The 25,333-nt window shown below is 37.8% G+C and overlaps 1 protein-coding gene across 1 annotated transcript; it reads left to right on the top strand.

The window, feature by feature from the left end:
* The first annotated feature begins 3,303 nt into the window (after positions 1 to 3,303).
* Positions 3,304 to 17,277, top strand: LOC136261029 (uncharacterized). The gene is made up of 3 exons (XM_066054994.1): positions 3,304 to 3,371; positions 6,990 to 7,043; positions 15,826 to 17,277. Exons 2-3 carry the CDS (start codon positions 7,037 to 7,039, stop codon positions 17,199 to 17,201), a joined length of 1,383 nt encoding a protein of 460 aa, XP_065911066.1. The 5' UTR covers positions 3,304 to 3,371; positions 6,990 to 7,036; the 3' UTR covers positions 17,202 to 17,277.
* The last annotated feature ends 8,056 nt before the right edge of the window (positions 17,278 to 25,333 follow it).

A 25,333-nucleotide genomic window follows, 5' to 3' on the forward strand; every position in this document is an offset into this window, starting at 1 on the left:
TGAACCCCAGCAGTTTGATATTAATATGTTACGTGATGACATAGGCAGTGGAGACGGGGGTCATGCCCCCTCCCCACTTTTATAGGACAATATTTGTAAGAAGATCGAGATACTCTAATAGAACAGTCAAGATCTAGATACTAGAGCAGTCACAGTATTCAGAGAAACAGTGTAGTAAGCTACTTAGTAAACTACTTAGTAAACTACTTAGTTACGTATGTGTAATTATAAATAAGGAGTTAAGTTGGTGGAGGGCAGCTATTGTCAGCAGACCTTCTTTTTTTTGGTCTTCCGCTTACAGCTGGCCTGGCCCCCTCACTCTTTAGCCTGCTCCACCACCTGTGTACCACGTGATGAACATAATTTATGGAGACAACATTGGAAGAGAATGGCACTGGAAATTGTACTTGACATCTCCATAATCCTGTTGCGGCCAATTAGTTATAGACATTAATTTGGAAGTCAAAATATGCAATTAACATGAATTCTTTTTGATAGTGCTTAACGTGTCATACCTCCTCTGGTCTTAGTTTGCTAAACTATTTTGAGGAACTGGTCCAGCTAGTCTGAACCACTTCTGTGTATTAAGATGTTTGGTAGAGCAGCATCAAGACCATGAAACTTATCACCTTTGTACAGTGGTCATTCCTTATCCAGCAGAGCAATGTAAGGTGTGTGTTCTATTAAAGCTCTGTAAATGAATGGGCTTCATTTATCCAAACTTTTCAATTATCTGTAGTACTATAATAATTATTATCTAATACACAGGGCCCAATATGTTCACAGGGAGCACGCTGTACATTGCTGAATCTAATACAGTTGACTTAAGCTTGTGCAAAGCTGTGGAACAGGTCATGTTACTTATAGAGGAGGTATGGCCCATCACTGAAACCGCCTGTAATAACCAAAAAACAGCATATGTGACCCAGTCTGAGAAAACCGGTCTTATTGCCCATGTCAGCAGATTCGATTTTTCACCCAGGACACACAGCTACATGAATAAGCTATCTAATTCCACATTTAAAATCAGCTAGACTTGAGTGGTCTGGTTTTGCTGGCTGCTTTTCCCGAGCCCAGTGGCGATCCGTATGTGTGGTGTGGGGCCTTAATGGAGCTCTGGTCAGCCTGGGAATGGCTGTACAGCTCTGTGGTGTTGAATAAGTACTCTGCTGTGAATTTCCTTTCATTTTAGCCAGTTTTGAGACCTCAATGGCTCAAAACTTGGCCTAATTCATCCCCTGGTCTTCCTTTTCAATTTTTGAACACCATCTTGCCCGCCTTCCAGGTCCCCCGCCTCCCACCCAATTTGCAGCTTGCCTGATACAGTCAACCTCGGTTTAAAAACTATCTAAAATGGCGGGAAACTTAGTTGTCGGCTACTTGCACAATGGATGCTCTGGAAGGTAAGGAATTGATGTAAAACGTGTGAAAATATGGTACACATACCTTCAACCATTGGTGAGCTACAACACACTAAATACTTAAAACCGGCATTTCTCCATACTTTTAAATAGGCGATAAGCCCGGTTTTGTCAGACTGGGTCACATATGTATTAGGCCTTGAAAGTTGTCAGGAATAGTGTATCCTTTCAGGTTGAAAGGGGGCATGACCCCATACAGTAGAGAATTCCATTTGGGGATCCTCTAGGGGAAAAGGAGTTGATAGCTATATATGGCTTGACAGCAAGAGAATTTTAATCAATGATTAGCTATAGTATAGCTCTAGTATTGAAAAGGTGGTGATACAGTTGACCCTTGGTTATCCAAACCCCAATGTTCCCAAGCAATGGTAAAATTGTTCAGATAACTGAAACCCATACATTGAACACTGTTTAAATACTCTACAATTATACTTAACACTCTAATAGAACAGTTATCTCCAATTTCAGATAAAGGAGGGTTGGATAACTTTGTACTATCATGATAGTCTCTTTGCCATGAATTATTTGTAACAAACCATCTGGTTTGAGTTATGCTTCCTAGGAAATAATAATGTAATTAATTAGCAGTGAATTACAAACTGAAGTATGTTCAAGTAAAATTAATTTGCATGTACAAAATAATTAATTAATAGCATTGTGTGTGTTGTTTCTCAAGCTCATGCATGGAATCATGTGAACACTCATGGAATCATGTGATTTCGTTGTGTGGATAAAGTAAGCTATGGAGTGTTGTACACTAGTGCTTTAGAAGTGACCAACTTAGTTTTGATGTGTACAAGTGTTGAATAGTAAGAATGCCATTCTGTTGAAATTTTCGTGGGCATCTTGTCTTATCCTATCCACGAAAATTACATAAATGTAGATAACTGAAACCAGTGTTCAATGTATGAAAACAGTTCAATGTAGATAACTGTTACAGTAGAAAACTGAAAACTGTAGATAACTGTAGATACATAACTGTAGATAACTGTGCAATGTAGATAACTGAAAACAGTGTTCAATGTATGGGTTTCAGTTTGGTGATCATCTGCTGGGGTGCTCTCATGGTCCCTTGAGGATCCAGCGTCATAATGCTTTAGTGTCTGTTGTACACCATGCCTTGCTCCAAGAGATCACCCTGGTGTTCTTAGGGAGCAAGGCATTCCATCTGACCGATCTCGTCCTGGCGACATATACCACCCTGACTTTCATCTTGGTCATCCTGCCTATTTTGATCTCTCCGTCAGTAGTACCACTCAGTCTGCTGTCATATCTTCTGCTTCTTCTCAGGCTGGGGTGGCCGCCGAGGTGGCCGCTGCTGTTGGTGAGATAGCTAAGGACACTCAATACCAGGACATTGTGAATGATAATAGAGGAGATTTTATCCCTCTTGTATGTGAAACCTTTGGTGTTTGGTCACCATATGCCCTATCAATTTTAGGATCCATAGCTGACAGAACAACTGTTAGAAACGGTTTACCTCGAAAGTTTGCTAGGCGCCAACTTCTCCAGCAACTGTCTGTGACTTTGTGGAGGTACAATGCAAAAATGATACTCCGCCAGTATTCGCTTACTGCTGAGGACGAATTTCCTGACTTTGACATTGGTTAAGTTAAGTATGTACAGGTAGTAATAAGTATATAGTTAGGTAATAAGTAGTAGTATGGCGTAGTTTTCAGTATGTACGTGTGTTATGATCATCATAGTTTTCATTAAAATTACATAAATCCGAGCATGAATCATTTATAGATATGGTGGGTGCTGAAACCACTTCAGCCGGTAAACGGTTCCCGGCTCCGTATTTTCTAATAAGAGCCCACGGTGATGGCAGGTGCACGGTAGTCTGGCGCGGCCGCCCCTTCGCAAACTGTTTGCGAAGGGGCGGCCGCGCCAGGGACGAGCTAGGCGGTTGGTGGTGCGTGGACTACAACACCGGGTACAACACAGAAAGTGAGTATATATGTCTGGCTGTATAGCAGCGATTCTAAGCTGCTAAGTTCATATTTAATGTATGTGGACAAGATGGCATGTGCGTTAAGATGTAGTTGCTATTGTTCAGGCAGCCCGGCGGCAGTCCCAACTCGGGCAGTTCCGAGGGGTCCGTCACTAGCGAAATCATCGACGATATTCGGAATATGGGCATTGTATTCCATGATATTCCATATTCCTGCATATTTCAGCTTATATTTCAAATATTCGCGATATTCTTGCATATTCCATAATTCAATTGGATTCCTCAATATTCCTGAATATTCCTCTACATTCCATCCATGTATTATTTATTTAGGCTACTGGTTCATATCAAATGAAGTGCTTTTCACACAGTTGGGACGATTACGCCGAGGATTACGCAGTACGAGCAATGATGGTTAGCCGGCATGTTGCAATGGAGCCATGCAGCGAGGAGCGGGCCATTTTATATAGACTCAATCAGTAACTGAGCTGGCCAAGACGAATGTAAGTATAACCCCACCAGCCAAAACAACTGCTTACCAACAGAGCTACAGCTACTTTCCGCGAACCATCAAGCAGTGGAATAACCTTGAGGAGAACAAGAAGTTTGATATAATTGACGCCCGCCGCAGATAATTAAATGATGTAATTTTATATCACGTGATAAGAACAATATACGAAAATACACGTACATATACGGAAATATGATTTGAATATATTCCATATTCCATATTTCAGTTCTGATGTTCGACGATATTCCTGCCAGTGACGGACCCCTCGGGCAGTTCACTAGATATCAAGCACACTAGTTGTATGCTATGCCCCGAGTATTCAACTTTAGGGCACGCGTCTAGTAGTACGTGTCTAGTAGTTGATTACTTGTTTCTCATCCACAAAAATTCGGATTTCCATGCGGACGTGTGGTCCGTGATTTTTCATTATTCATTGTTAAAGAAAATACTCCAAATCAAGCTGTCTGATACTATAAAGGTTAGCTATGGCCTTTTAAGAACTAGCTAGTACTTACGTTTTACCACCGTTTCTGAGATGCAAGTGACATTTGCTGTGCTGTTAAATTGATAGCCAACCTTCTTAGCATCAAAATATGTGTGCACGTGATTGATAGCAGCAATAATGACATTAGAGGCGGTAGGGATGAGAGACAAGTAGTCAAGTTTGCCTGGCCTTATTTTAGCCACTGAAGACAGTCTTAAGATTATTGGCTATGCTTGGTTACCCATGGTGGTGTGGCCTCTATTGATAGGCCGGACTATAAGGCACCCACAAATATTTTAATACATATCCCTGCCTGGATTACTATGGCTTGCAGAAATGGCTGGTTGTTTTATGCTGTGCTCTTGGTTCATCTTATTGCTGTTTCCTGAGGCTCACCACTATGAGTGTTTGTAGTATGATTGGTAAGCTTTGTGACAATAAAACAGTGATTGTGCATGTACTTATATGGCTTTGTGTAGCATACTGCTTTTAGACAAGGGAGATAACTACTGTTTCCCCCCACTCTTGTTAGCTAAATATTAGGGTTTATAATGTGGCTTGATCATTGGACAGTGTCCTCAAGATAGTTCAGTTGTATATCCGTGTATCGGTTTATCGTATCGGTTTTTAGCAGCAATATCGGCTCCCACCGATATAGTAGAAATTTCTATATCGGCCACCGATATGATATGTATTGGTATGTCAGTACACCTCTAATTAGAAGTTAATTTGGAAGAAGTTTAGGTCCACTGGAAAGTATGAAGTCAAAAGGAATGAATAAAAGTACTTTTTAACTTTCTGAAATGTGCCATTTGTTCATCTTCTTATCATGAAACATTTGCCAAAATCCTAATAGAACACACACCTAAACACCACTTTAGGAAGCTCCCCAACCACAAAAGAAGCATTAGAAGTTAATTTGGAAGAAGTTTAGGTCCACTGGAAATATGAAGTCAAAAGGAATGAATAAAAGTACTTTTTTTAACTTTCTGAAATATGCCATTTTGTTCATATTTTTTTTCCACAGGGCTAGAGCAAAATGTGAGTACTTTTTGGGAATAAAAACTACATAACTTTCCTTCCTATGTCTTTCTTCATGTCCATGATCTATTTTTAAATGCATATTACAATGATAACACCCATTCTCAAGCAAATTTGCTTCTTGTAGGTTCACTTTGCCATTGATCTTTTGACTTAGTTTCTGCAAGGGTGACCAACTTGCTAATTGTGTTAAAATATCCAATCTATTTATGTTAACAGAAACCTTATATCATTACCTATATTTAACCACAGTATATTAAAGTTCATACCAGAGCAACAATGTTGTTGTGTACCACTGAGTACTTGACTTATTGTAATCACATACACAAATCAGAAACCATACTATTGCTGACCACAGCATGCTATACACTGCCTATAGTTGGATATGTCAAATAGTAATTAACATTGCACTGGTTGTTGCTAACTCTGATGACTACTTAACAGCTACTATACATGATGACTAACTTGATATACATGTTTAGGAACTCTTATTATCATGTTAGCTATACATAAATGGATTTATAAAAACTAAACAAACTAGTGTAAAAATAATTTTAAAAATTAAAACATGGTAATAGAGATCACTGAAAAAAGTAAAGAAACAAGAGTCAAACAAGCTAGCATGTTAAACATACAAGGGATGGTACATTTAGCGGAAATGGCAGAATAGTGGAAATGTTGGTAGGCTGGCTAAAAAAATTAATCACAACCATCTACCAACACACAAACACACACACACAATATGCAACTCACAAATTAATGAAACTAGTCGCTACTGCTAAGCACAACATAGAACCCACCAGAATTGAAGCACATGCTCTTTGGAGCACTGATTTCTCCAGTATGTTATTTATTAAGTAGGTAGTAGCTCAGAATGTAGACCGTCAGGACACACGTGTATCATGCAGCCAAGTACAGCAGTACGGACACACGACAGACAAGTGTGTATTTACAGGAACCAAGAAAATGCTGTTTTCATGCATTCATAGCTCAATAATTCCTGAATGGAAATTAACCAGTTTTATTGTGGAAACTCCCTTGGGGTAGGGCACCTCCTATTCCAAATTTGAGTTGAATCCGTCTAGTCATCACTGAGATATATGCCTAGCTTATACTAACGAGAGGGAGTTTACAGTGTGCATGCCGAAGACACTGGTTGTTAGCCTAGCAACCCTCAACCGGCTACTGTCTATCATGACAAGTTTGCTAAGAACATCTTCCACCAATATAGTGATGAGTTGGGCTGGGAGCCTCATCCCAATAAGGTAGTCTTATTACTTAGGTCATGAAGTACACCTTAGCTATGTTTGGCACCTACTTGACATGTTCATTATAGTGAGGTGGTCTTATTAATGAGGTCATAAAATACACCTTAGCTATGTTTGGGATCTACTTGACATGGTCGCTTTAATGAGGTGGTCTTATTAATGAGGTCATGAAGTATGCCTTAATTATGTTTGAGATCTACTTGACATGGTCACTATAATCTTTTTAATGAGCTACTATATGTAGCATATAAATGACGTTACACTTCTAAGTACCTTGTTGTTAACACTTGCATTTATTTCCTCCATGCAGGAGTTGAGAAGGCATCAGTGAAGCAGAGAAGACAACTGAGTCACTGGATGACAGGTAGACTTGTTGGGTGTCAGGGGTTGATCACCAATCATCACAAGATCTCATAATTCAACACCTCAGTATCAATACCAAGTACAGTGGACCCTATGTTATTCGAACCCCAATGTGTCTCAGGCAATGTTAAAAGCGTTCGGATAAGTGAATTGTTCGGATAATGAAGCCCATACATTAGAGCTCTGTTTAAATACTCTAATAGAACATACATTTGTACTCAAAATACTCTAATAAAGCAGTCATTTCCAGATGGTACAGATACGCGAGGGTCGGATAACTGAGGGTCTACTGCATTCTAATGTGTGAACTGGTAGTGTATCTTATAGTAATGAAGAAGGTAAAAGTAATGCAGAGATTAAGCAAGGGTCTGGTATCTTAGTATGGGTTCACCAAAACATCAATTTTAGTAATTCTATTGTGTATTGTTGACTTGTACCCTAAGACATTCGTATTAGAAGTGTGACATGTTGACTGTGAAGTGTTTCAGTAAAACACTGCTTTCTCCAGGATATCACTTCAACACTAAGTGTTGATGATACCTTCTTATTGAAGCCACCCTGCAGCACTCTTTGTAGAAGCTGGACCAACTAACACATCAAAAGGTGACTATATATAGGGATTACATCATAACTTTGATTTGTGTTTGTATAGGCTTCCCCCCTATAATATTATCAACTCTTGTTATTAGGTCTGGGTGTGTATATAATGTAATTACAGAATTAATGTATTAATCAGGGGTTTTTAAGGGGCAAAAGCCCCCCTGGAGTTGATTCTGCTCCTCCTGAAATTAATTTGCCTCCTAAAAATGCTGTCTCACCTCTTGCTAAAAATATCAAGCATTAGTTTAATACATATATTATATGTTCCTACTACATGCTGAACATGACGGATGCCAACATCAAAACACACGGTAGTGTGTCATGTGGCCCAAGAAGCCAGCGCGCAACACCGTGAGTATATTGACAGGAAGAAAGAAAATGCGATTTTCGCACCTCCGTAGCTCTGTGCTGCCTTACGAAACAAGACGATTTTTGCTGTGGACACGTGCACCAACTTCAGTACTCCACATATCAAATTTTAGCGAAATCACTTCAAGCGTTCCTGAGATATGCGACTTCAAATTTGGCTTTAATAGTTTCTTCGTTTTTTTTCTTCCTCTTTTTGCACACTTACAAAAACTACCATGCAATGCAAACGCCTTATCCGATTGCCTTGAAATTTGGCACACAGAAGGAGGTATAAAGGCTCATCTTGGTACCAAGTTTGGCTGGAATACGATAAACAGTGAAGGAGTTATCAGCAATTATTCGCGAAAAATAGCACCAATATGTTGTCACGCCTACAGGGTAAACCACTTATGGAAAGAAGCTGAAAATTGGTGGGTGAATAGGTTAACTATTGAACCTCAAACCTTTTGTGGTTTGAAAGAAATCGAGCTAAAAACCAGGAAGATACAACAACAAAAAGCCAACAGTGTGTAACAATTATGCAATCGAGATTAAATTTAAAAAAAACTACTTTCCAGGCCTACCAGAAAAACCGCTTGGAGTAATATGCTTTAAGATTCGCTGTACAGATAGAGTAATCATCTTAGAAAGGCTCTTCAATGGTGTAGAAGAATCAGACTTAAAGCCACAAAGTTACAACACGAAATCCAACTTGGTATAGCAAGTGTGAGATTAAGATACTCTAATAGAGCAGTCATCCTAATAGAGCAGTCACCCTGAAGAGAGATCAGCTAGAAACAAGTAACCCGTATAAAGATCAGCTACAAACAAATCACCGTGTAGAGAGATCAGTTAGGAAAAAGTTATCCAGTAGAGAGTTCAGCTAGAAACAAGTCACCCTGTAGAGATTTCAGCAGAGATTTCAGCTAGATACAAGTTACCCTGAAAAGAGTTCAGCTACAAACAATGTGAGTTTCAGCTATGGTTCAGTTATGTATAAAAGTCATCTTATTACCTACAGTATGTGATATGTTAATGGTGAATACTGGAAGCTTACCATATACTGTAGGGATGTTTAATTTCAAGGGTTTAAATTTTTGTGGATGGCTACCGTAGGCGGGGAAAGTTACGCGTGGGAAAAGTTTCACGAATTTCGCGATTGTAATAACCATCGCAAAACTTTATGCCGGTTACCTTGCTACACTGTCTGCATGCTTGTATTATTAGTAAGCACAATCAGCATCACGAAACTTTTTTGCCGGTATACAGAGTAGATTGACATTCACGAAACTTTTCCCACGCGTAACTTTCCCCGCCTAAGGTATCTGTTAATTGTTTTTGTGGGTTTAAATTTTTGTGGGCCCATACAGTTTTTATCCGTTTTCATTGCAAAATGACTGAGACCATGTTTTTTCAGTTGCGAGTCAGCTGTTCAAGGCTATCATATTTATAAAGAAATCTGGGAAGCTAGTTGTGGACAGACGTTTCCATGTAGGATATTTTAATTTGATCTTTTTGCCATGGCAGATGTGAGAGCTGGTAATATCATAGGCCATGTGCCAAGGAAAATCTCTGCTGCTTGTGGTTCTTGCTGTATGGCTCTATTCAGTGTACCATTACAGGCAGTCAACAATATTGTAGAGATCTTCCTCAAGGAGGACTAGAAGTGCCATGCAAGCTGACCTTTACCAGAGAGAAAATGTATGTGGATAAAATCCATGAGAAATTGATCAAGCCTTCAACAGATACTACTGCCACCATGTCCAGTATCTGACAGTCACTAGCACTAGCAGTGGAAGTAGCCAGGATGTCACGACTACCATTTCCAGTACCTCAGCGGCAGTTACAGCCCCTATCACCAACAATGCAGGGAGTAGCCAGGATATCATATCTATAAATGGTGACAGTTTGGTAGTATCAGACAATAAGAAGAGAAAGGTAGTTGATGAAGATAATGTAAATGAGGGGGTGAGCTGAATGATGGAATTTGCATACGAGTTCATGGTATGTTATTGAAGAATTCTGAAAGTTGATGCTTTTAATGGGCCGTGAGCTTAATGACAGAGTCATTAATACTACACAGAAGATGTTAATTGCCCAATTTCCATTGTTACAAGGTTACGGTCCAATTCTACATAGGATGTTGGACAGATAAATATTCGCAAATAGTTCACTGCCGCTCTTTTCATTGATCACTGTAAGCAGCATATGATTCACTATATAACAGAGTTGATGATGCCACTAAGTGAAAGATCGAGAAGACATTGGCTTCTAAGGTCAAGTTTTTAGTGTCCATTGTGCAGAAGCAACAAGGATAAAAAGACGGTGGCCTTTATTCTATAGCTTTTCCACACATTTAGCTTTTGGAAAAACTGATTTCAAGTTTCAAGAAAAGCAGCACATTTGTGTGTTTCCATAATCATGATCAGACTGCACCTGAAAACATGTTTAATAAAATCATTTCTGTATATATGTAAAAACAATGATAATGTAAATCAATTATTTAATAATGTTCTTATGTAATAGTTGTCACTGTCCACGATACATCTATACCAGCCGAATGGAAGCTGTTTATAGTGATAGCTGGATGAGCTGCCAAATGTGAATGCATTTCTGTGCAACCAATGGTTTCATCATACTTATCCTCATGTCCACTTGCTCTGTCATGCCTTTGTCTAATTGCTGGCAGATCTCAGTTCCATACCACTATTGAAATTTGCTCTGCAAAAATCTTTAGCAGGCTTGTTAACTGACAGGTCAAGTGGCTGCAGTCTGTCAATGCAATTGTTTGGCACAGTTACATAAATGATATTGTTATCCACCAGCTTCTTTAATACACTGTCCCTTAAATATGTATTTAAAAAACCAGTGCACGTTGGTCATTGGTAAGGCCAAGCAATAGCTCTCTTTTTTTGAACATACGGAATGATGATATTTTCTATGTAGGCAATAGATGTATCCTCATTCTCCCAGTGGTTGGCTGTGTGGGTAAGACACCATTCAGATGGAAAGTTGACAAATATTTAGGGGTGGTACCTTGGTAGATTAATTGTATGGGCAGCAACTTTCCAGACAACATGCAAGCAAAGATAGCTGTTATCTGCCTTTTGTCATCTACAGCTGCTATCTCCATTCTCTTCATGCCCTTTCTTTCCATGGTCCACTGACTTGAAAGGACGATCTTAGCGGCAGTATGGTTCCAATTTATAACTAAGCTTGGTGGTATATCCTCCATTTCAACAACAGCACAAATGTCAATTAAAAACTGCTGCTTGATCTCATCAAAGTTGATAGGATTGGCTATTAGCCCTTCTCTTAGTATACCCCATCTGACGTAGAACACTTTTAGCCCACTCCTTGGTAAGCTTAAAAGAGCTGGCTGTTGTTTTCTTGTGCTTCATCAATATTTCAGTTCCGATGCCAATGACTACACTTGTTCCAATTGGTGTGCCTCTAGACCTTATTTCAAGAATCTTTTCTTGTAGGTGACAGTCAAGCTTCTTGCCCAGCAACAGAGGCTTTCCCCGCTACTTAGATGGTAGCGCATTAATACAAACCTCCCCGACCTTTACTTCTTCCATATTTTATTGCTAATTCATCTCAGTACAAATTCCGCCACTACTTTCTGCAAGTTTATAGTTTTTATATTTCCTTACAGTACTAGCCATGCCATGTTTACTGGCAAACTTCCCAATTGTCACTCTTTCTTCATCAGAAAGCTACTTGTACGTTCCTATTTTCTTTCCTTTACCCTTCACTAGCTACAAGCTTGTCATATTCAACATTGACTACGTTACGTGGTGTTGAAAGTTCAGAGTGGTCATCTACGAGGTGCAGAAACTTTTGTAACATCATCAGTATCCAACACATGTTATTGACCTGACAAGCAAGATATATTGCACTACAAATGGGCGACTTCCTTGTTATTTTCGTGGATAGCATGTAAACATGAAAACCACAAAATTTGAACCCTCAAAATTAAATACCTATGTGGAGTAAATTTAAATTATGGATGGCTGGAATGTGACTAATTTGTACACTTTGTATCCAAATACTAGTTGATAAAGACTCATTTAATAAAAACTTTATATATTAACACGCTATCATATCCAGTCCATCTTGACAATAAGCGATATCCTGTCCATCTTGGTCTGTCTTCATGTTGCTGATTGCTTATCTTCGGAATTTATATCCATTGTACGGCCTTGGGATGTTTTGCGCTTACTATAATATGCTAAACTGTAGAACAGTGTTTGTATGTCACTTGGCGAGTTCTTTGCAATACAGATTGTATCACCCTCACTAGGTGCCTCATGAACTTTATCACTTGAGATAAGAGTATACATCTCTCAGTAACAAGGATGGGTCATTGTTGCACCTGCTGGTGATTTCACCATTAGGGTGCTTTGCATAAGTTTCTTCAGCACTTTTGACGATTTGAGCCTCCACTTGTCCAGGATGCCTGTTGGCTTTACCAATGTTTAGACACATGAAAGACATTGTGAACTGCTTCGGTTTAGTGCTGAAACTTTGCTCATTTTGTACTTCACACATGAGGCTTTTCAAAAAAAAACTCTGCAGTTCAATAATTCCTTATGGGTATCTAATTCAGTCTGATTTTACAACAAAACAGTACATACACATTATTTACTAGTATACTAACCTGCAACCTCTCGATGGTGCTCACCTGCATCAAAATTGTTTCTTATATAGTTTTGTTTTTCGTGGCAATAGTTTCTTCCTTGGATGCGATTGTTTTATTAGCTTGAACCACAAATAGATCAAATGTACTTCATCCCCATAGATGTCTCGTCATCCCTTGTCTCATTCTACTCAACAGTCACTACACATCGAAGCATCTTTCCCGTGTCCTTGCGTGGCCAGACTGCTTTTTCTCTGTATGGCGCTTATCAATTGGATTTTTTTATTATTGGAAATAATAAGCGCCTGTTCCAACCATTATCCTGAGTATTTATCTCGAGATTTATTTGCAGCATTAAATCTGATTGTAATTTGTTAAATATTTTCCAATAAGAGCCCAGTGTCATGACAATGCTGTGGTGCTGTGAACTACAACACAAATAAAAGTGAGTATGTCTGGCTGTATCATAAGCTGCTAAGTCATATTTAATGTATAATTATGTGGACAAGGTAGCATGTGTGTTAATCTCGACTCGTGGTGCCCAACCCCTAAAAAGCATGTGTGTTGAAATAATGTAAGGCTTTAATAGCTAGTTGCTATAGCTTATAGCACAATAACCATGAGTAGTCTTTAAAAATGGTGGAATTGAGCGGGTGGAATGCACAGCACGTGAAATTCTTGAGTGTTTTTCATGGTCGGATCCAGAGTTTTGGTCCACTCTTGGAACTCACTGGCACGTAATTGCAGCTTCAGTTTAAAGCCACCCAGTAATCAAGTGCACTGTTAAATCTTACCATTCAGGCCTTTAGAAGCTTTTAGAAGTAACATATACAACAATAATTATTTTAGAGGCGCTTCGCAGTAAAGAGGTAAAATGAGTGTTTAGTCACTATAAGTGTTTGCAATAAGTATTTCTTTGACTAATCAACTCATTATGGTATACTGAATTTGAGAAAAACTTGGCAGTAGCTTATAAAGGGCTCTTCCAAAGGGGGGGCTTCCGTCTGCTCCTGTCCATGTCAAGAGAGATTCATGCCTGTGTATCGTGGGCCTCTATATTTCTGCATTAATAGTGAGATGAAGCATAAACCTTTCTTCAGCTTATCTTGTGTTATATTGTGACAGTGACTTCTTGTGGGTCATGGAATAATTTGCGGCATGGAGAAAAGTGCTCAACTTAACTGAAATCAACAGTAGGCACGGATTTCTGAGCCAGCTTGCTATTGTGACTGTATAGTAACCCATACTCAAATGGGATAAGTAGAACTCTAGGGAAACAGGAGTGGGACAGGAACAACTAATGAAAAATTCCTGAAACTTATAAAGTAACGTAAGTCGCCAATTATTGGCAGGTACCAATTATCGGCACTTGTAAACTATAGAGGCTTCAGGGTATATGGAGGCTACTAAGTTCCACATTGGGCTCTTATATCCTCTAAAACATTTCTTAGAATTGTTTTCATCGATGATTATTGTTGTTAAAGCGCTAAAGAAACTATGCTGGTTAGCATGGAATTTCGTAAAAATAATTTTATATTGGAAACCAGTATGCTTTTACGTCTAACCTGAAAATCTCTTGAATGGCTGGCCTCATCTTCATAAAACTTCTGTGAAATGGAGTTATCCCAGGACTGCACCTCCCATAAAAAATTCACAAAGAACCAACGAGGCATCATGTAGTTACACGACACAAAATTGCACATCGTGCCAATAATTGGTCAATCACAAAAGTACAGTTGCCGATAATAGGTACCCCATGCTGATAATTGGCACATGATAGGCATCACAATTTTCCTCATAACAAGATGTTCACTCACGTGATATAATTAAAATTTGATGCACTAAGAGAAGAAGGACTGCTCTGTTAAATGGTTCAAACCAGAAATTCATACACCATTGAATTAAGGAATTACATTTGTGCGATGAAATGGTGCTGATAATTGGCGACTTGCGCTATTGCTTTCTTATCCTCCAATACTCGAGATGGCGGTTTTAGTTGAAATAGATAGTTCATTTGACTCAGAATGTAACTGATCTAGCTAAATACTAACTATACAAGGTGCTAAATGGTTGTGTTAAGCACAAAAATCCCTGATGTAGTAGGTAATGAGCAATTAATGATTATGGCGGTTATGTGATAACAAAATAAAAAGACGCTCTGAAAAAATAAAAACTACAATAGTCACTTGGGAGAATTGAACCCAGGATCCCTAAATGTCATACTCCAATTCCTTTACACTACTGCCACCTACCCATCTCCCATAGTAGTTTCTACCTTATAAATGTGAACCAAGAAGACAGAGAAAACAATCAAATGGTGTAACTAAATAGGCACATGCAACGACAGTATGGACGACCATACACTTATGTGAAGAAGAAACCAAAGGTGAACCTGATCCTAACCCTTACCTGTTAAACATAGCTATCTGTATGAAGGTAAATTTTGGCGAGAGCTATAGGGTTGGCCAGGCTGCATGCCTTCCTCACTACCTTCATATAAACTAGGTATGCTTGATAGTTGAGTTCCTATAGCTGCTTGTAGGAGACTTGGCACCTCACTCTTGAATACCATTGAATTTACCACACCTTTTGCCAGTTGGAAGTTGCGGTTGCATCCTTTTGTGTAATTCTGTTTAAAAAGTTATCACTTTAGAAGTTCGTATATAGTTCAGACAAATTTTAATCCTGTCAAGTAACTTGTGGTCTGTAGATAGACACTTAACTGACAATTCTTTAACAATGATTATTCAATTAACATCATCCATTGCATAAAAGAAGATAATATTGAGAGCTCAAGATACACACTAGCTAGGGTTATAGGTATGGATTTATAATCTTAATAATGTTGTAGCTGCTTTTAACTGGTTGTACTGTACTCTTCAGTTAATCTTTCTGAAGTGCGGTAAAATCGGAACAGGGATGCATGGAGTAAAAGAACAGGACAGGGCGGGCAAATAGCTACATAAAGGGAGTTGATCAAGAAATGACTGCACCAATGTTAAATGTGACCAACTGAGTAAAAATTCCACCATATTCATAAAAACATTTGGGTAAAAAATGAACACCATTTCTTGGTCACCGTTTTTCACAATAGTGATATTTTTAGGCCATAGTCTTTACAGCTAAGTTATTTTGGGTTATAGATATGTATGTAGTAGCTGCATATAGGAGTTTATGTGAATTTCTTTTCTAGGATACAGAGTTATGGATGATATATTAGAACAAGTGGACATTGCAGGTGATCATGAGCGCCCCAAGTTGATTTCAGCTCTAAAGCCAATTTTACTTCAGTGTTTTACTACACCATTGTGGCTTATTATAGCTGTACCTTGTTTACCTCTATTCCTGTTGGGTCTCTTCATATGGGGAATGCCCCCAATAGTACCAGCTTGGTCAGCATTTTGTAAGTGTTTCATGGCTGTGTTCACGGAGGGGAAACGAGAAGAGAACATTCCTTTGACAAATCGAGTGCTGATACTTTTGCGATTTTTTGATACCCTAGTTAAAGTACCAGTCAATGGCACATGTTGGTACATAGATGAGCTGGTATATCCTTCGTATCACAAGGTAAACATTGACAAGCCAGTGTTTATGATTACGGCACTTCGTACTGGGTCCACTCAGTTATCTAAATACTTACAAGATGACACAGAGAACTTCATTGCTCCTACTGTAGCTGAAGTAATGTTCCCTTGCATTTGGATGTGGAAGTTATTTGTGCCAATTATAATGAAATTTGGATTAAAAGAACGATTAAGTAATGTAAGTATGTTTGGTCCAGAATCAAGAAAGCGTCAAAATACTGTGATGTCTTACACTGATACATTTGATAGTCTATTAAGAATTTGGCATTTTGGTGGCTGTAGCTTTTACTTAGGTTCATCATTTATGTGTTGGGGATTGTCATTTTCTAGATTAAATGAACCTGAATGTAACCATGAAGAATTTTTCCAGACTTTTGAAGTATTCACTGAGTGCATGATGAAGAAGGTGATGTACTACCGTGGAAAGCCTAAACAGCGAATGTTGCTAAAGGGGCACTTTTTGGTAAATGCCAATAACTTTGTGCAACAATATCCTAAAAGCAAATTTTTTGCTGTGGTGCGAAATCCAGTGGATCGTTTCTGTAGTGGCATTAACATGTTAAGAGCTGGTGCTGAGGATGGACCAGGCAGAACAAAATATGGCTTGTTTCCTACTACATGGAGAGTTATCCGTGATTATGTAATACGTACGCAAATTCCATATTGTGAACAAGAAATGTTATTTTACAAACAGCCTGCAGATAATAAGCTTGTTATTCCGTTCACCTTGTATGTGAACAACTTGAGTGCTACTCTTCAATGTGTTTACTCTTTTTGTGATATTCCTATACCAGATGATGTGATGTCTAATGCTATTGAACTACAAACCACTAAACATGATTACACCAAGCACAGAGCCAGCTATAATCCTAAATTCAACAAAAGTCTAACAAGTCTGGGAGTGAACGAAAGGAAACTTAGGGAACATCTCTGTGAATATACTGAGTGGATAAATAGTCTGGAAGATGATAAGAAGACAAACTAACTTTCCTTCTGACATAACTACTAAAAATATCATTAATGGTTTCTTTAGAATAGTTTATTATTATTATTATATTGTATACTAGGACAGCGTTACGTACAATGAATCAAGTACATCTACCCAGATCATGGTTTTTTCAGTCCTAGGTATTTGTCCCGTTTCATACTTTGCTTAAATATTTTGCTGAGGCTCATAGGCTAGTGGTACACAGGAATGCACTCATTAACAAGTAATGAATGTTATACCATGACCACATGTACAAGGGATTAATTATATTCACAAGCCTGAGGCATATACACTAGGTGAATTCTGAGCTATGCAATCAGAATGACTGTTTAGTTATGTACTTACAACCTCAGGCCTCATCTCCTAGCTCTTTTTTTCAACTTATGATCAAGCTATAATGTCCGCATTATAAAAAAGTTATTTTACTCTTTTGCTTAGCTGGGCCCACACCACTAATTGCACTGACTTTCTATAAGTGCTTGACATGGTGTTTGATTAAAGGCACACCCTATGTTTATATATATATGTGCAGCCTGTACTTACTACACTTTTCATGTACAGTACAAAATTTTGTTAAAATTAGAATTTTTGCACTGTTCAAAAAATATTTAATTGTGGTAGCTATAAAAAAATCAACACAAACAAAACATAATGAGTATGGACTTCATCAATATTTTTTTTATCTTAGACTTTTGTGTTTTGCATAGCTATATATACATGTGCTATTGTAAATTGTTTATTTCTTTTGCAGTAAACAAATGGTTATATAATCTTCACTGGCCATAACATTGTTTATATGCACTGCCAATGCTTATTTTTCATGTGTATAAAATCTTTCATTTTTGTCTGGTATGTATGCATGTATGTACGTATAATTCTTGTCACATATAATATGGCAAGTGCCTTAGAGATAGTCTTAGTTCAGAGGAGGAGGTATGACACACTCACATAACCTCATAAGAAATTAAAAGGCAGGATTTCACTGAAAACTAGGTATAATTGAAAGCTCATAATTTAATGATGTGGTGAACCCCAGTGGTTCTATACAAGATGATTGGAAATGTCAAGAACTTAGCATACAAAACAAAGGTAACAATACATGGAAGAGAATGGCACTGGAAGTTGTATTTGAGGTCTCCATAATCCTGTTAGGCCAATTAATTATTACAAGCATTAGTAATAATACATGAATTCCTTTTAACAGCACTTAATATGTTGTATCTCCTCAGGTCTTAGTTTGCCAAACTATTTTGCAGTGATATAGAGGAACTAGGTCAGCTAGTCTGAGCACTTCTAGGTGTATATAAACAACTATAGAAAGCAGCTCAGAAGACAAGACGCCACCACCATGAAGTGTTGAGACTCCAACTGCCAGTTCACCATTCATTACCTCAACTGGAGGGGACTCTGCGTGTTCTGCAGTTTGCCACTCATTTTTATGCCATAAACTCTTTACTGTATGCACATGATATCCATTAAAGATTGATCTTATAAACACTGTACCACACAGAATTGTCATAATCTTATTAACCCTTTTAATATGACACTAAAATAATATTTTAAAGCCTTTTAGTTTGAACGTTAACTAATTCTGTAACAACTCTTTGGATACTTCACAGTGTTTTTCTCTAGTTGCTGTTAGCCATTCATTTCATACAGGTTCACGTGTGACAAGTCACGACATCTCCATTTCACCTGTACACTAATACCTAACCATCAGGAATCCACTGCAACACTAAATTAAGTACAAGGTAAATTTTGATTAGGTCACACATTTATTATACTCTCCCAATTTAGCTTATCTACTGCTGACACAAGCTGTGTGTAGGTATCTCTTAGGGGTGGGTGATACCCAACCCTGCATTGTCAATTTAAGAAAGAATTTGTATGTTCAGTACTGAAGTATCACTTATTCCAGGAATATTGGTATTACTTGAACCCCTAGTACCTGCTCTGAAAAGTAACTACAATGTATTTCATAGTATGGCACATTGCATATAGTTACCACATACAACCATCCTGTTGTAGGAATAATGGGCATTACAATACAAGTACAGTGAAACCTGCCTAATCAGGCCACAAGGTCATGCACCTGTCTAAACTTGTCAATGGTCATTTGAATATGTATGTCTAAGCCTTTTGTGTACCCTAATGCAGCCACTTGTTTAGTAAGGTCACTAGGTCATCTTTCTAAACTGACCGTTGTTAATCCCCAAATGTGTCAGTGTACTAGGTGACCTGTTAATGCAGCCAAGGTCAGGAAACTGGTCTAATAGCAAATGAAATAGAACAGGTTTTACTGTATCCAATACATCATCACTGTGCCAGCTGGTGATGATGTATTGGATACAGTGACATACTTGCATTTTAAATAAAGCATGGATAGGTTGAATGTATAAATCCAGGGGAGTAGGACAAGACCACATGCACTACAAAACGTTAACAAATTATATTAAACGTAGTAGTACTACCTGTTGAAATAATAGATGATTGTATTGTAATCATTGATGATCACTGTTACTATTTATGTGAAAGTCGTGACCGCCACACATTGTCATTACTATAAGTCTGATTACTCCATAATGGAAGCATTTTTCCAATCATGATTCACTGCAAACAACTAACTAAGTAGAACTAAAATGCATTGAGCCCCTTCCTCTACCTTTTGTACAGAGATTAGTCAGCTCATGTGAAATACTTTTAGTACTTACATGATCACATGGACTTGTCCTACTGCCCCTGGTATAGGTCAAACAAGCACCCTTTTGCTAGTGTTGTTTAATATATATATATATAAGGATTTTAGGGATAAGCAGTAGAAGTAACAACACACAAGTGACACATGTGAAAAAAAAGTTGGCCATCTAATGGGCGTATGGTGCCATTGTGCTAATAGCAACTCCCAACCATAACAAAGCCATGGTACTAAATGGTGAAGTGAACATGGCAGTGATTCAAGTAGACTACAGAAGGGGCATCATATGCCACCAGGCTACAAAAATTACATGGGGCATATATACTAGCATTTGTAAAATGTTCATACCTACTACAATTCAAGCAGTTAAGCCCCTCGCTATACCAACTCACAAGAGGACCTGTTTCAAAAATCTGTGAACAAATAGATGACACTTTCACCAGAAAGCAGACTGTCACTATTCTAGTATGTAGGTCACTCTACAACTGCAGGTCAGGTAATTGAAACATGCAATTTTTCCCTGTACAGATGCTACGTACAAGTATTTGCCACATGTTTCAATTTAACGCCGCAACTGTAATGTCACATGCAACTGCTCTATATATTTCCGAATTTACAGTGCACCAGTTAATATTACGTCGGACTCTTAAACACAATACTAGTGTATTTGTTTATACCTTGCACTATAAGCAAGGGGTGTTACACAGACTGTTACTGTAGGTCAAACCTCAATGCGGCTAAAATTGCAAAATTGTCCTACAGTACGACAAGGGTCAAGATGAGACAAAGAGTTTAAGCCTACAATCATACATATTTAACCTCAATTTTACGGAAATATATGTAACTCACAAGACACAAGGATCTCTAGCAAGATGTTTCAAAGCTCCAGTAGACATTTCACCATGGTTATAATTGTGTTTCTTTCACAGCTGTTGATAGCATGCACTGAGAAATTACTATACTATGTTATAAGCACAGGAGCACATTGGAAAATAGGGTTGGGGCAGTCCGAAAACTTAAGAAATATTTCAAAATTACAGGTCAAACACCAAAACTCTTCAAGAAGGTGAAATGTTGTCTGGTCAAGACTTTGACCATTATCACAGATTGACGTACAGCAAGTGCCCGAGTAACACCTCCTTGTATAAGTGTGCTATAATCAATACAGCAGCCTACCAGCAACAGAGATCATGATAGTGTGTTGTCAATATTTCCAGGGGCTCAGGTGTCTAGCCTCCAAGGATTAATACTTGTGTACTTACAACGTAACAAAATACAGTGAAATTAAGTAGTGACTCGTGCTCTGATTGGTGCATTGATTCAGGTACTCTGTGTGTGTGTGTGTGTGTGTGTGTGTGTGTGTGTGTGTGTGTGTGTGTGTGTGTGTGTGTGTGTGTGTGTGTGTGTGTGTGTGTGTGTCCGCCACGTGTTTACATCTGAGCTGGACAGGCTAAGTAGCTACAGCAGTCCTAGCAACACCGGTGATCCATAGAACATGGATAGGGATGCGGCGATTATGCCGGCATAATTTCGGGCATAATAGGTATGTGTGGGAATCAGGAATTTTGCTAGCATTTTGAGGTGATTATAAAGCTTTAACAGTAGGAAAATCTGCAGATTGCACAATTCCGTTAAAAAAGATCGAGATACTCTAATAGAGCAGTCAGAAACTCTAATAGAACAGTCACTGAATATTATTTACTATAATAAAGCAATCACATTGAAACGAAATACTCTAATACAGCAACCAGCAAGACTATTGGATGCTTAAACATCAATAAAAATGGTCTGGTACAGCAATAAACTGGCATTATGGTAGCATAATTTTGGGAATAATGGGCAATTCTCAAAAGCATAATAGGTGATTTTCTGAGCACTGCTCAAAAGCATAATGCTCAATTTTTGGAGCATAATAGCCTCATGCCTAAACATGGATAGTTTCGTGCACGTGGCACAAGTACGCATAAAGTAAAATTTCTGGTAAAGAGTACTTGGGGGATATATGAGACACTTAACTTAAAAGTATTGCTGTGACCTGTGGCTAACAGTCTGGTATCTCATACTACTTGTAGGTAAAAGTGCAATCATCGTGTATACTATGATCCTATGATGTATTCTTTGTAGCACATGCAAATTGGATTTATGAGACACTCGGGCCTATTATGAGACAGCATGTTTGTATGTAAATAATTTTGGTACAGATTTTGATAATTGCTCCAAGGATGGTAAAAAAGTATGGCAGACAGTCAAATGGTTCAGTTGACTCAGTATATGTATTTTATATCTTTGTGTTCCTAATGTTTTTAGAGTCTGAGTAAGGAGTACAAAGACTATCTGCAAAACTGTTCCCATTAAATGATATGATATATATATATATATATATATATATATATATATATGTATATATGTAGTGTTAAAACTAAAAGTACTTTTAGTAAGGCAAATATTATGTATTAGTTAACTAATACTAAAACTATATATAACTAAATACAAATCCATATTATAACTAAAACTATAAATCTATAACTAAATAACAGCAGAATAATTTACTAAAACTAAATCTAAAACTAAAAAGAATTAAGAAAGATAACTAAAACTATAACTAAAACCAAAAGATTTTATTATGCACAACTAAAACTATAACTAACACTAAAAGGTTTTCATGTTCTTAACTAAAACTAAAACAACAAAGAAAATATAACCATAACTAAATCTATAACTAATATGAATTAAAGAAGGATTACTATAACTAAAACTATAAAACTAAAATTATTGAAATGAGCCTATGACTATAACTAAAACTCTTTACTAAAACAACACTATGTATGCTCAGACCACTGCACGTATATACGTATAAGTTCACATAATTATGTTCTACAGGTGGAACAATTAAGCTGTACTGATATGTAGCATCATGTCCAAACATCAATATATGCTATAGTTTGTGACCTGATGGTGGTTTAGTTAACTATAACTAAAACTAAAGTAGTTTTAGTAAGACAAATATGTATTAGTTAACTAAAACTATAACTAAAAGCAAATCCGTGTTATAACTAAGACTAAATCCGGCTATAACTAAAATACAACAGAATATTTACCAAAACTAAATCTAAAACTAAAAAGAATTGGAAAAGATGACTAAAACTATAACTAAAACCAGTGACGTATCTACAGCAGGGCTTCGTAGGGCCTAGGCCCTGCTAAATTTGGCTAGTGCCTTACCAAACTAAAGACTATGAAACCCACAATCACCAGATTTTCATGAGTCATTGCATTATCTAACAAGTGAAACTTATTCTATACTAAGTTACTCACCAAATTATTAGTATTGAGCTGTCATGAAGCTAATAATTATGGCGATTTAAATTAACGCCCACCAACTGAGCACGTGATTTAATCACTTGCTAGTGGTATTGATAAGGACGTGTCTTCCTAGTGTTATTGTAGTATAAGTATCATATCTATAGATCCTTGGTGTTTCATCAGGTGTAGTGTTGTCTTGTTCTAATGTTGTTAGCTATATAGTGTACAATCTGAACAGGTTAAACTATATAAATAAACTACTTCATGAAAATCTAAAAGCATGCTTTTTTTGCAGCTGAAATGGCCTCAGTTGCCATCAGTTTTGCAGCTGTTGAAATTCGAAGTTTTTCTGGGGGCATGCCCCTTCCTTATAGCTACAGTGCCCTAGCTGTGCCCTACCAATGGGGAAAGTCTAGATACGCCACTGACTAAAACTAAAAGATTTTCTTATGTATAACAAAAACTATAACTATAAAAACTAAACGTTTTTAGAAATGTTACTAAAACTATATAACTAAAAGATTTTGGCATTTTAAACTAAAACTATAACTAAAACTAAAATAACACAGAGAATATAACCATAACTAAATCAACAACTAAAGGGAATTAAGAAAAATTACTATAACTAAAACTAAAATTATTGACGAAACTTACTATGACTAGCTATAACTAAAAGTCCTTACTAAAACAATTAATATATACACTTGTAAATTATCATCCAACCGGCTATGTGGTTGACTTATAATTACCATTTATGATTTTGCAAGGTGACATTACCCCTTTCTTCATAAGTCTGCAGGATTAATTCCAGTGAAGTTGTTTTAAGTCTATGCAGTGGCAGATCTAGAGGGGTTTCTGGGGTTTCGACAGAAACCCCCTTTTAAATTTAGCTCAGTGGCACATAAACATTGTTGCACTGACAATTTGTCATAGCAGCCCAGGGGCGGATCCAGGAGCTGGCAAGGGGAGGGGCACAAATAGGCTAAGTTGTAGGTGGTTGGGGAAGTAGATTCTCTTGTCACAAGTTAGTTGCTGCATTTTTGAAGCACCAAACAATCACCTCTTTATAGTGTCTCACTGTTGAATTTTGCCCTTTGCAGATGGTTGTGAACTCTTAAAAGCTGTTCAAAAGGTTTCGAATGTCTTAAACAACAGCAACACGATAATTATTTTTAGAGGCGCTTAGTACGCACGAAGGTGCTGGGTAACTATTTCACAACTAGTTTGACTGGTTTGCTTTGATTTCAGGTGAAATTCTACCATATTTTCACAAGTTTAATAGCAAAACTGATCTTGACCTGACAAAGTTCAGTATTTTATTCGGAAGTAGCTATGGCTAGCTTCTCCACAAGGTGAGAGGGGGGGGGGGCATTTGCCCCAAATGCCCCATCCTGGATCCGCCATTGTAGCAAACAACTATATACCACTGTATTTCAGTAGCATGCACTTAACTGACACCATTTATAGGTATTAAACCCTCAGCAACACTTCGCTTTTCATCTCTCGCTGCATTAAAAACGATCGAGATACTCTAATAGAGCAGTCATGTAACTACTCTAATAGAGCAATCAAAGCTACAGATTGCAGTCACCATCTTCGCCCTATGGTTAGCAATAGTGTTTGTTTAAAGCATTGGATTTATTGCAATTAGTAACTAAAAATAGCCTAAGATCCGATCTCAGAACTTCTAAAGTCTCAAAATTTTTCGGAGAAATGTCATCACATGCCTTATTCAGCTATACCAACTTTCAGAAACCCCCAGGCGGATCTAGGATTTTTAAAAGGGGGTAACCCCCTTTTAAAAATCCTAGATCCGCCACTGCTATGGACCCATAATTGGTACTGTCTTGCTACGTACGCATCAAGAAACGTAATTGCGGATATCGCTCATGCCAAAACATACTCTAACGTCATTTGTGGTTAAAGTAGTGATCACGTGATCCGTAGACTTTTAAATAGCCATCCATCTCGAGATAAATAATATTATGCAGTGTCACTTCATGCTGGTGCTACATGCAGTGTCACGATGATGGCATGCATGGGTGGGTGTAGCATGTGTAGTCTCGCCCCCAGACCCGCAATACACGAGGAATTAATCGGTCACCAATCAGATTCGAGTACTCCTCTGACG

Source organism: Dysidea avara, chromosome 7, assembly GCF_963678975.1.
Source record: "Dysidea avara chromosome 7, odDysAvar1.4, whole genome shotgun sequence".
NCBI lineage: Eukaryota > Metazoa > Porifera > Demospongiae > Dictyoceratida > Dysideidae > Dysidea > Dysidea avara.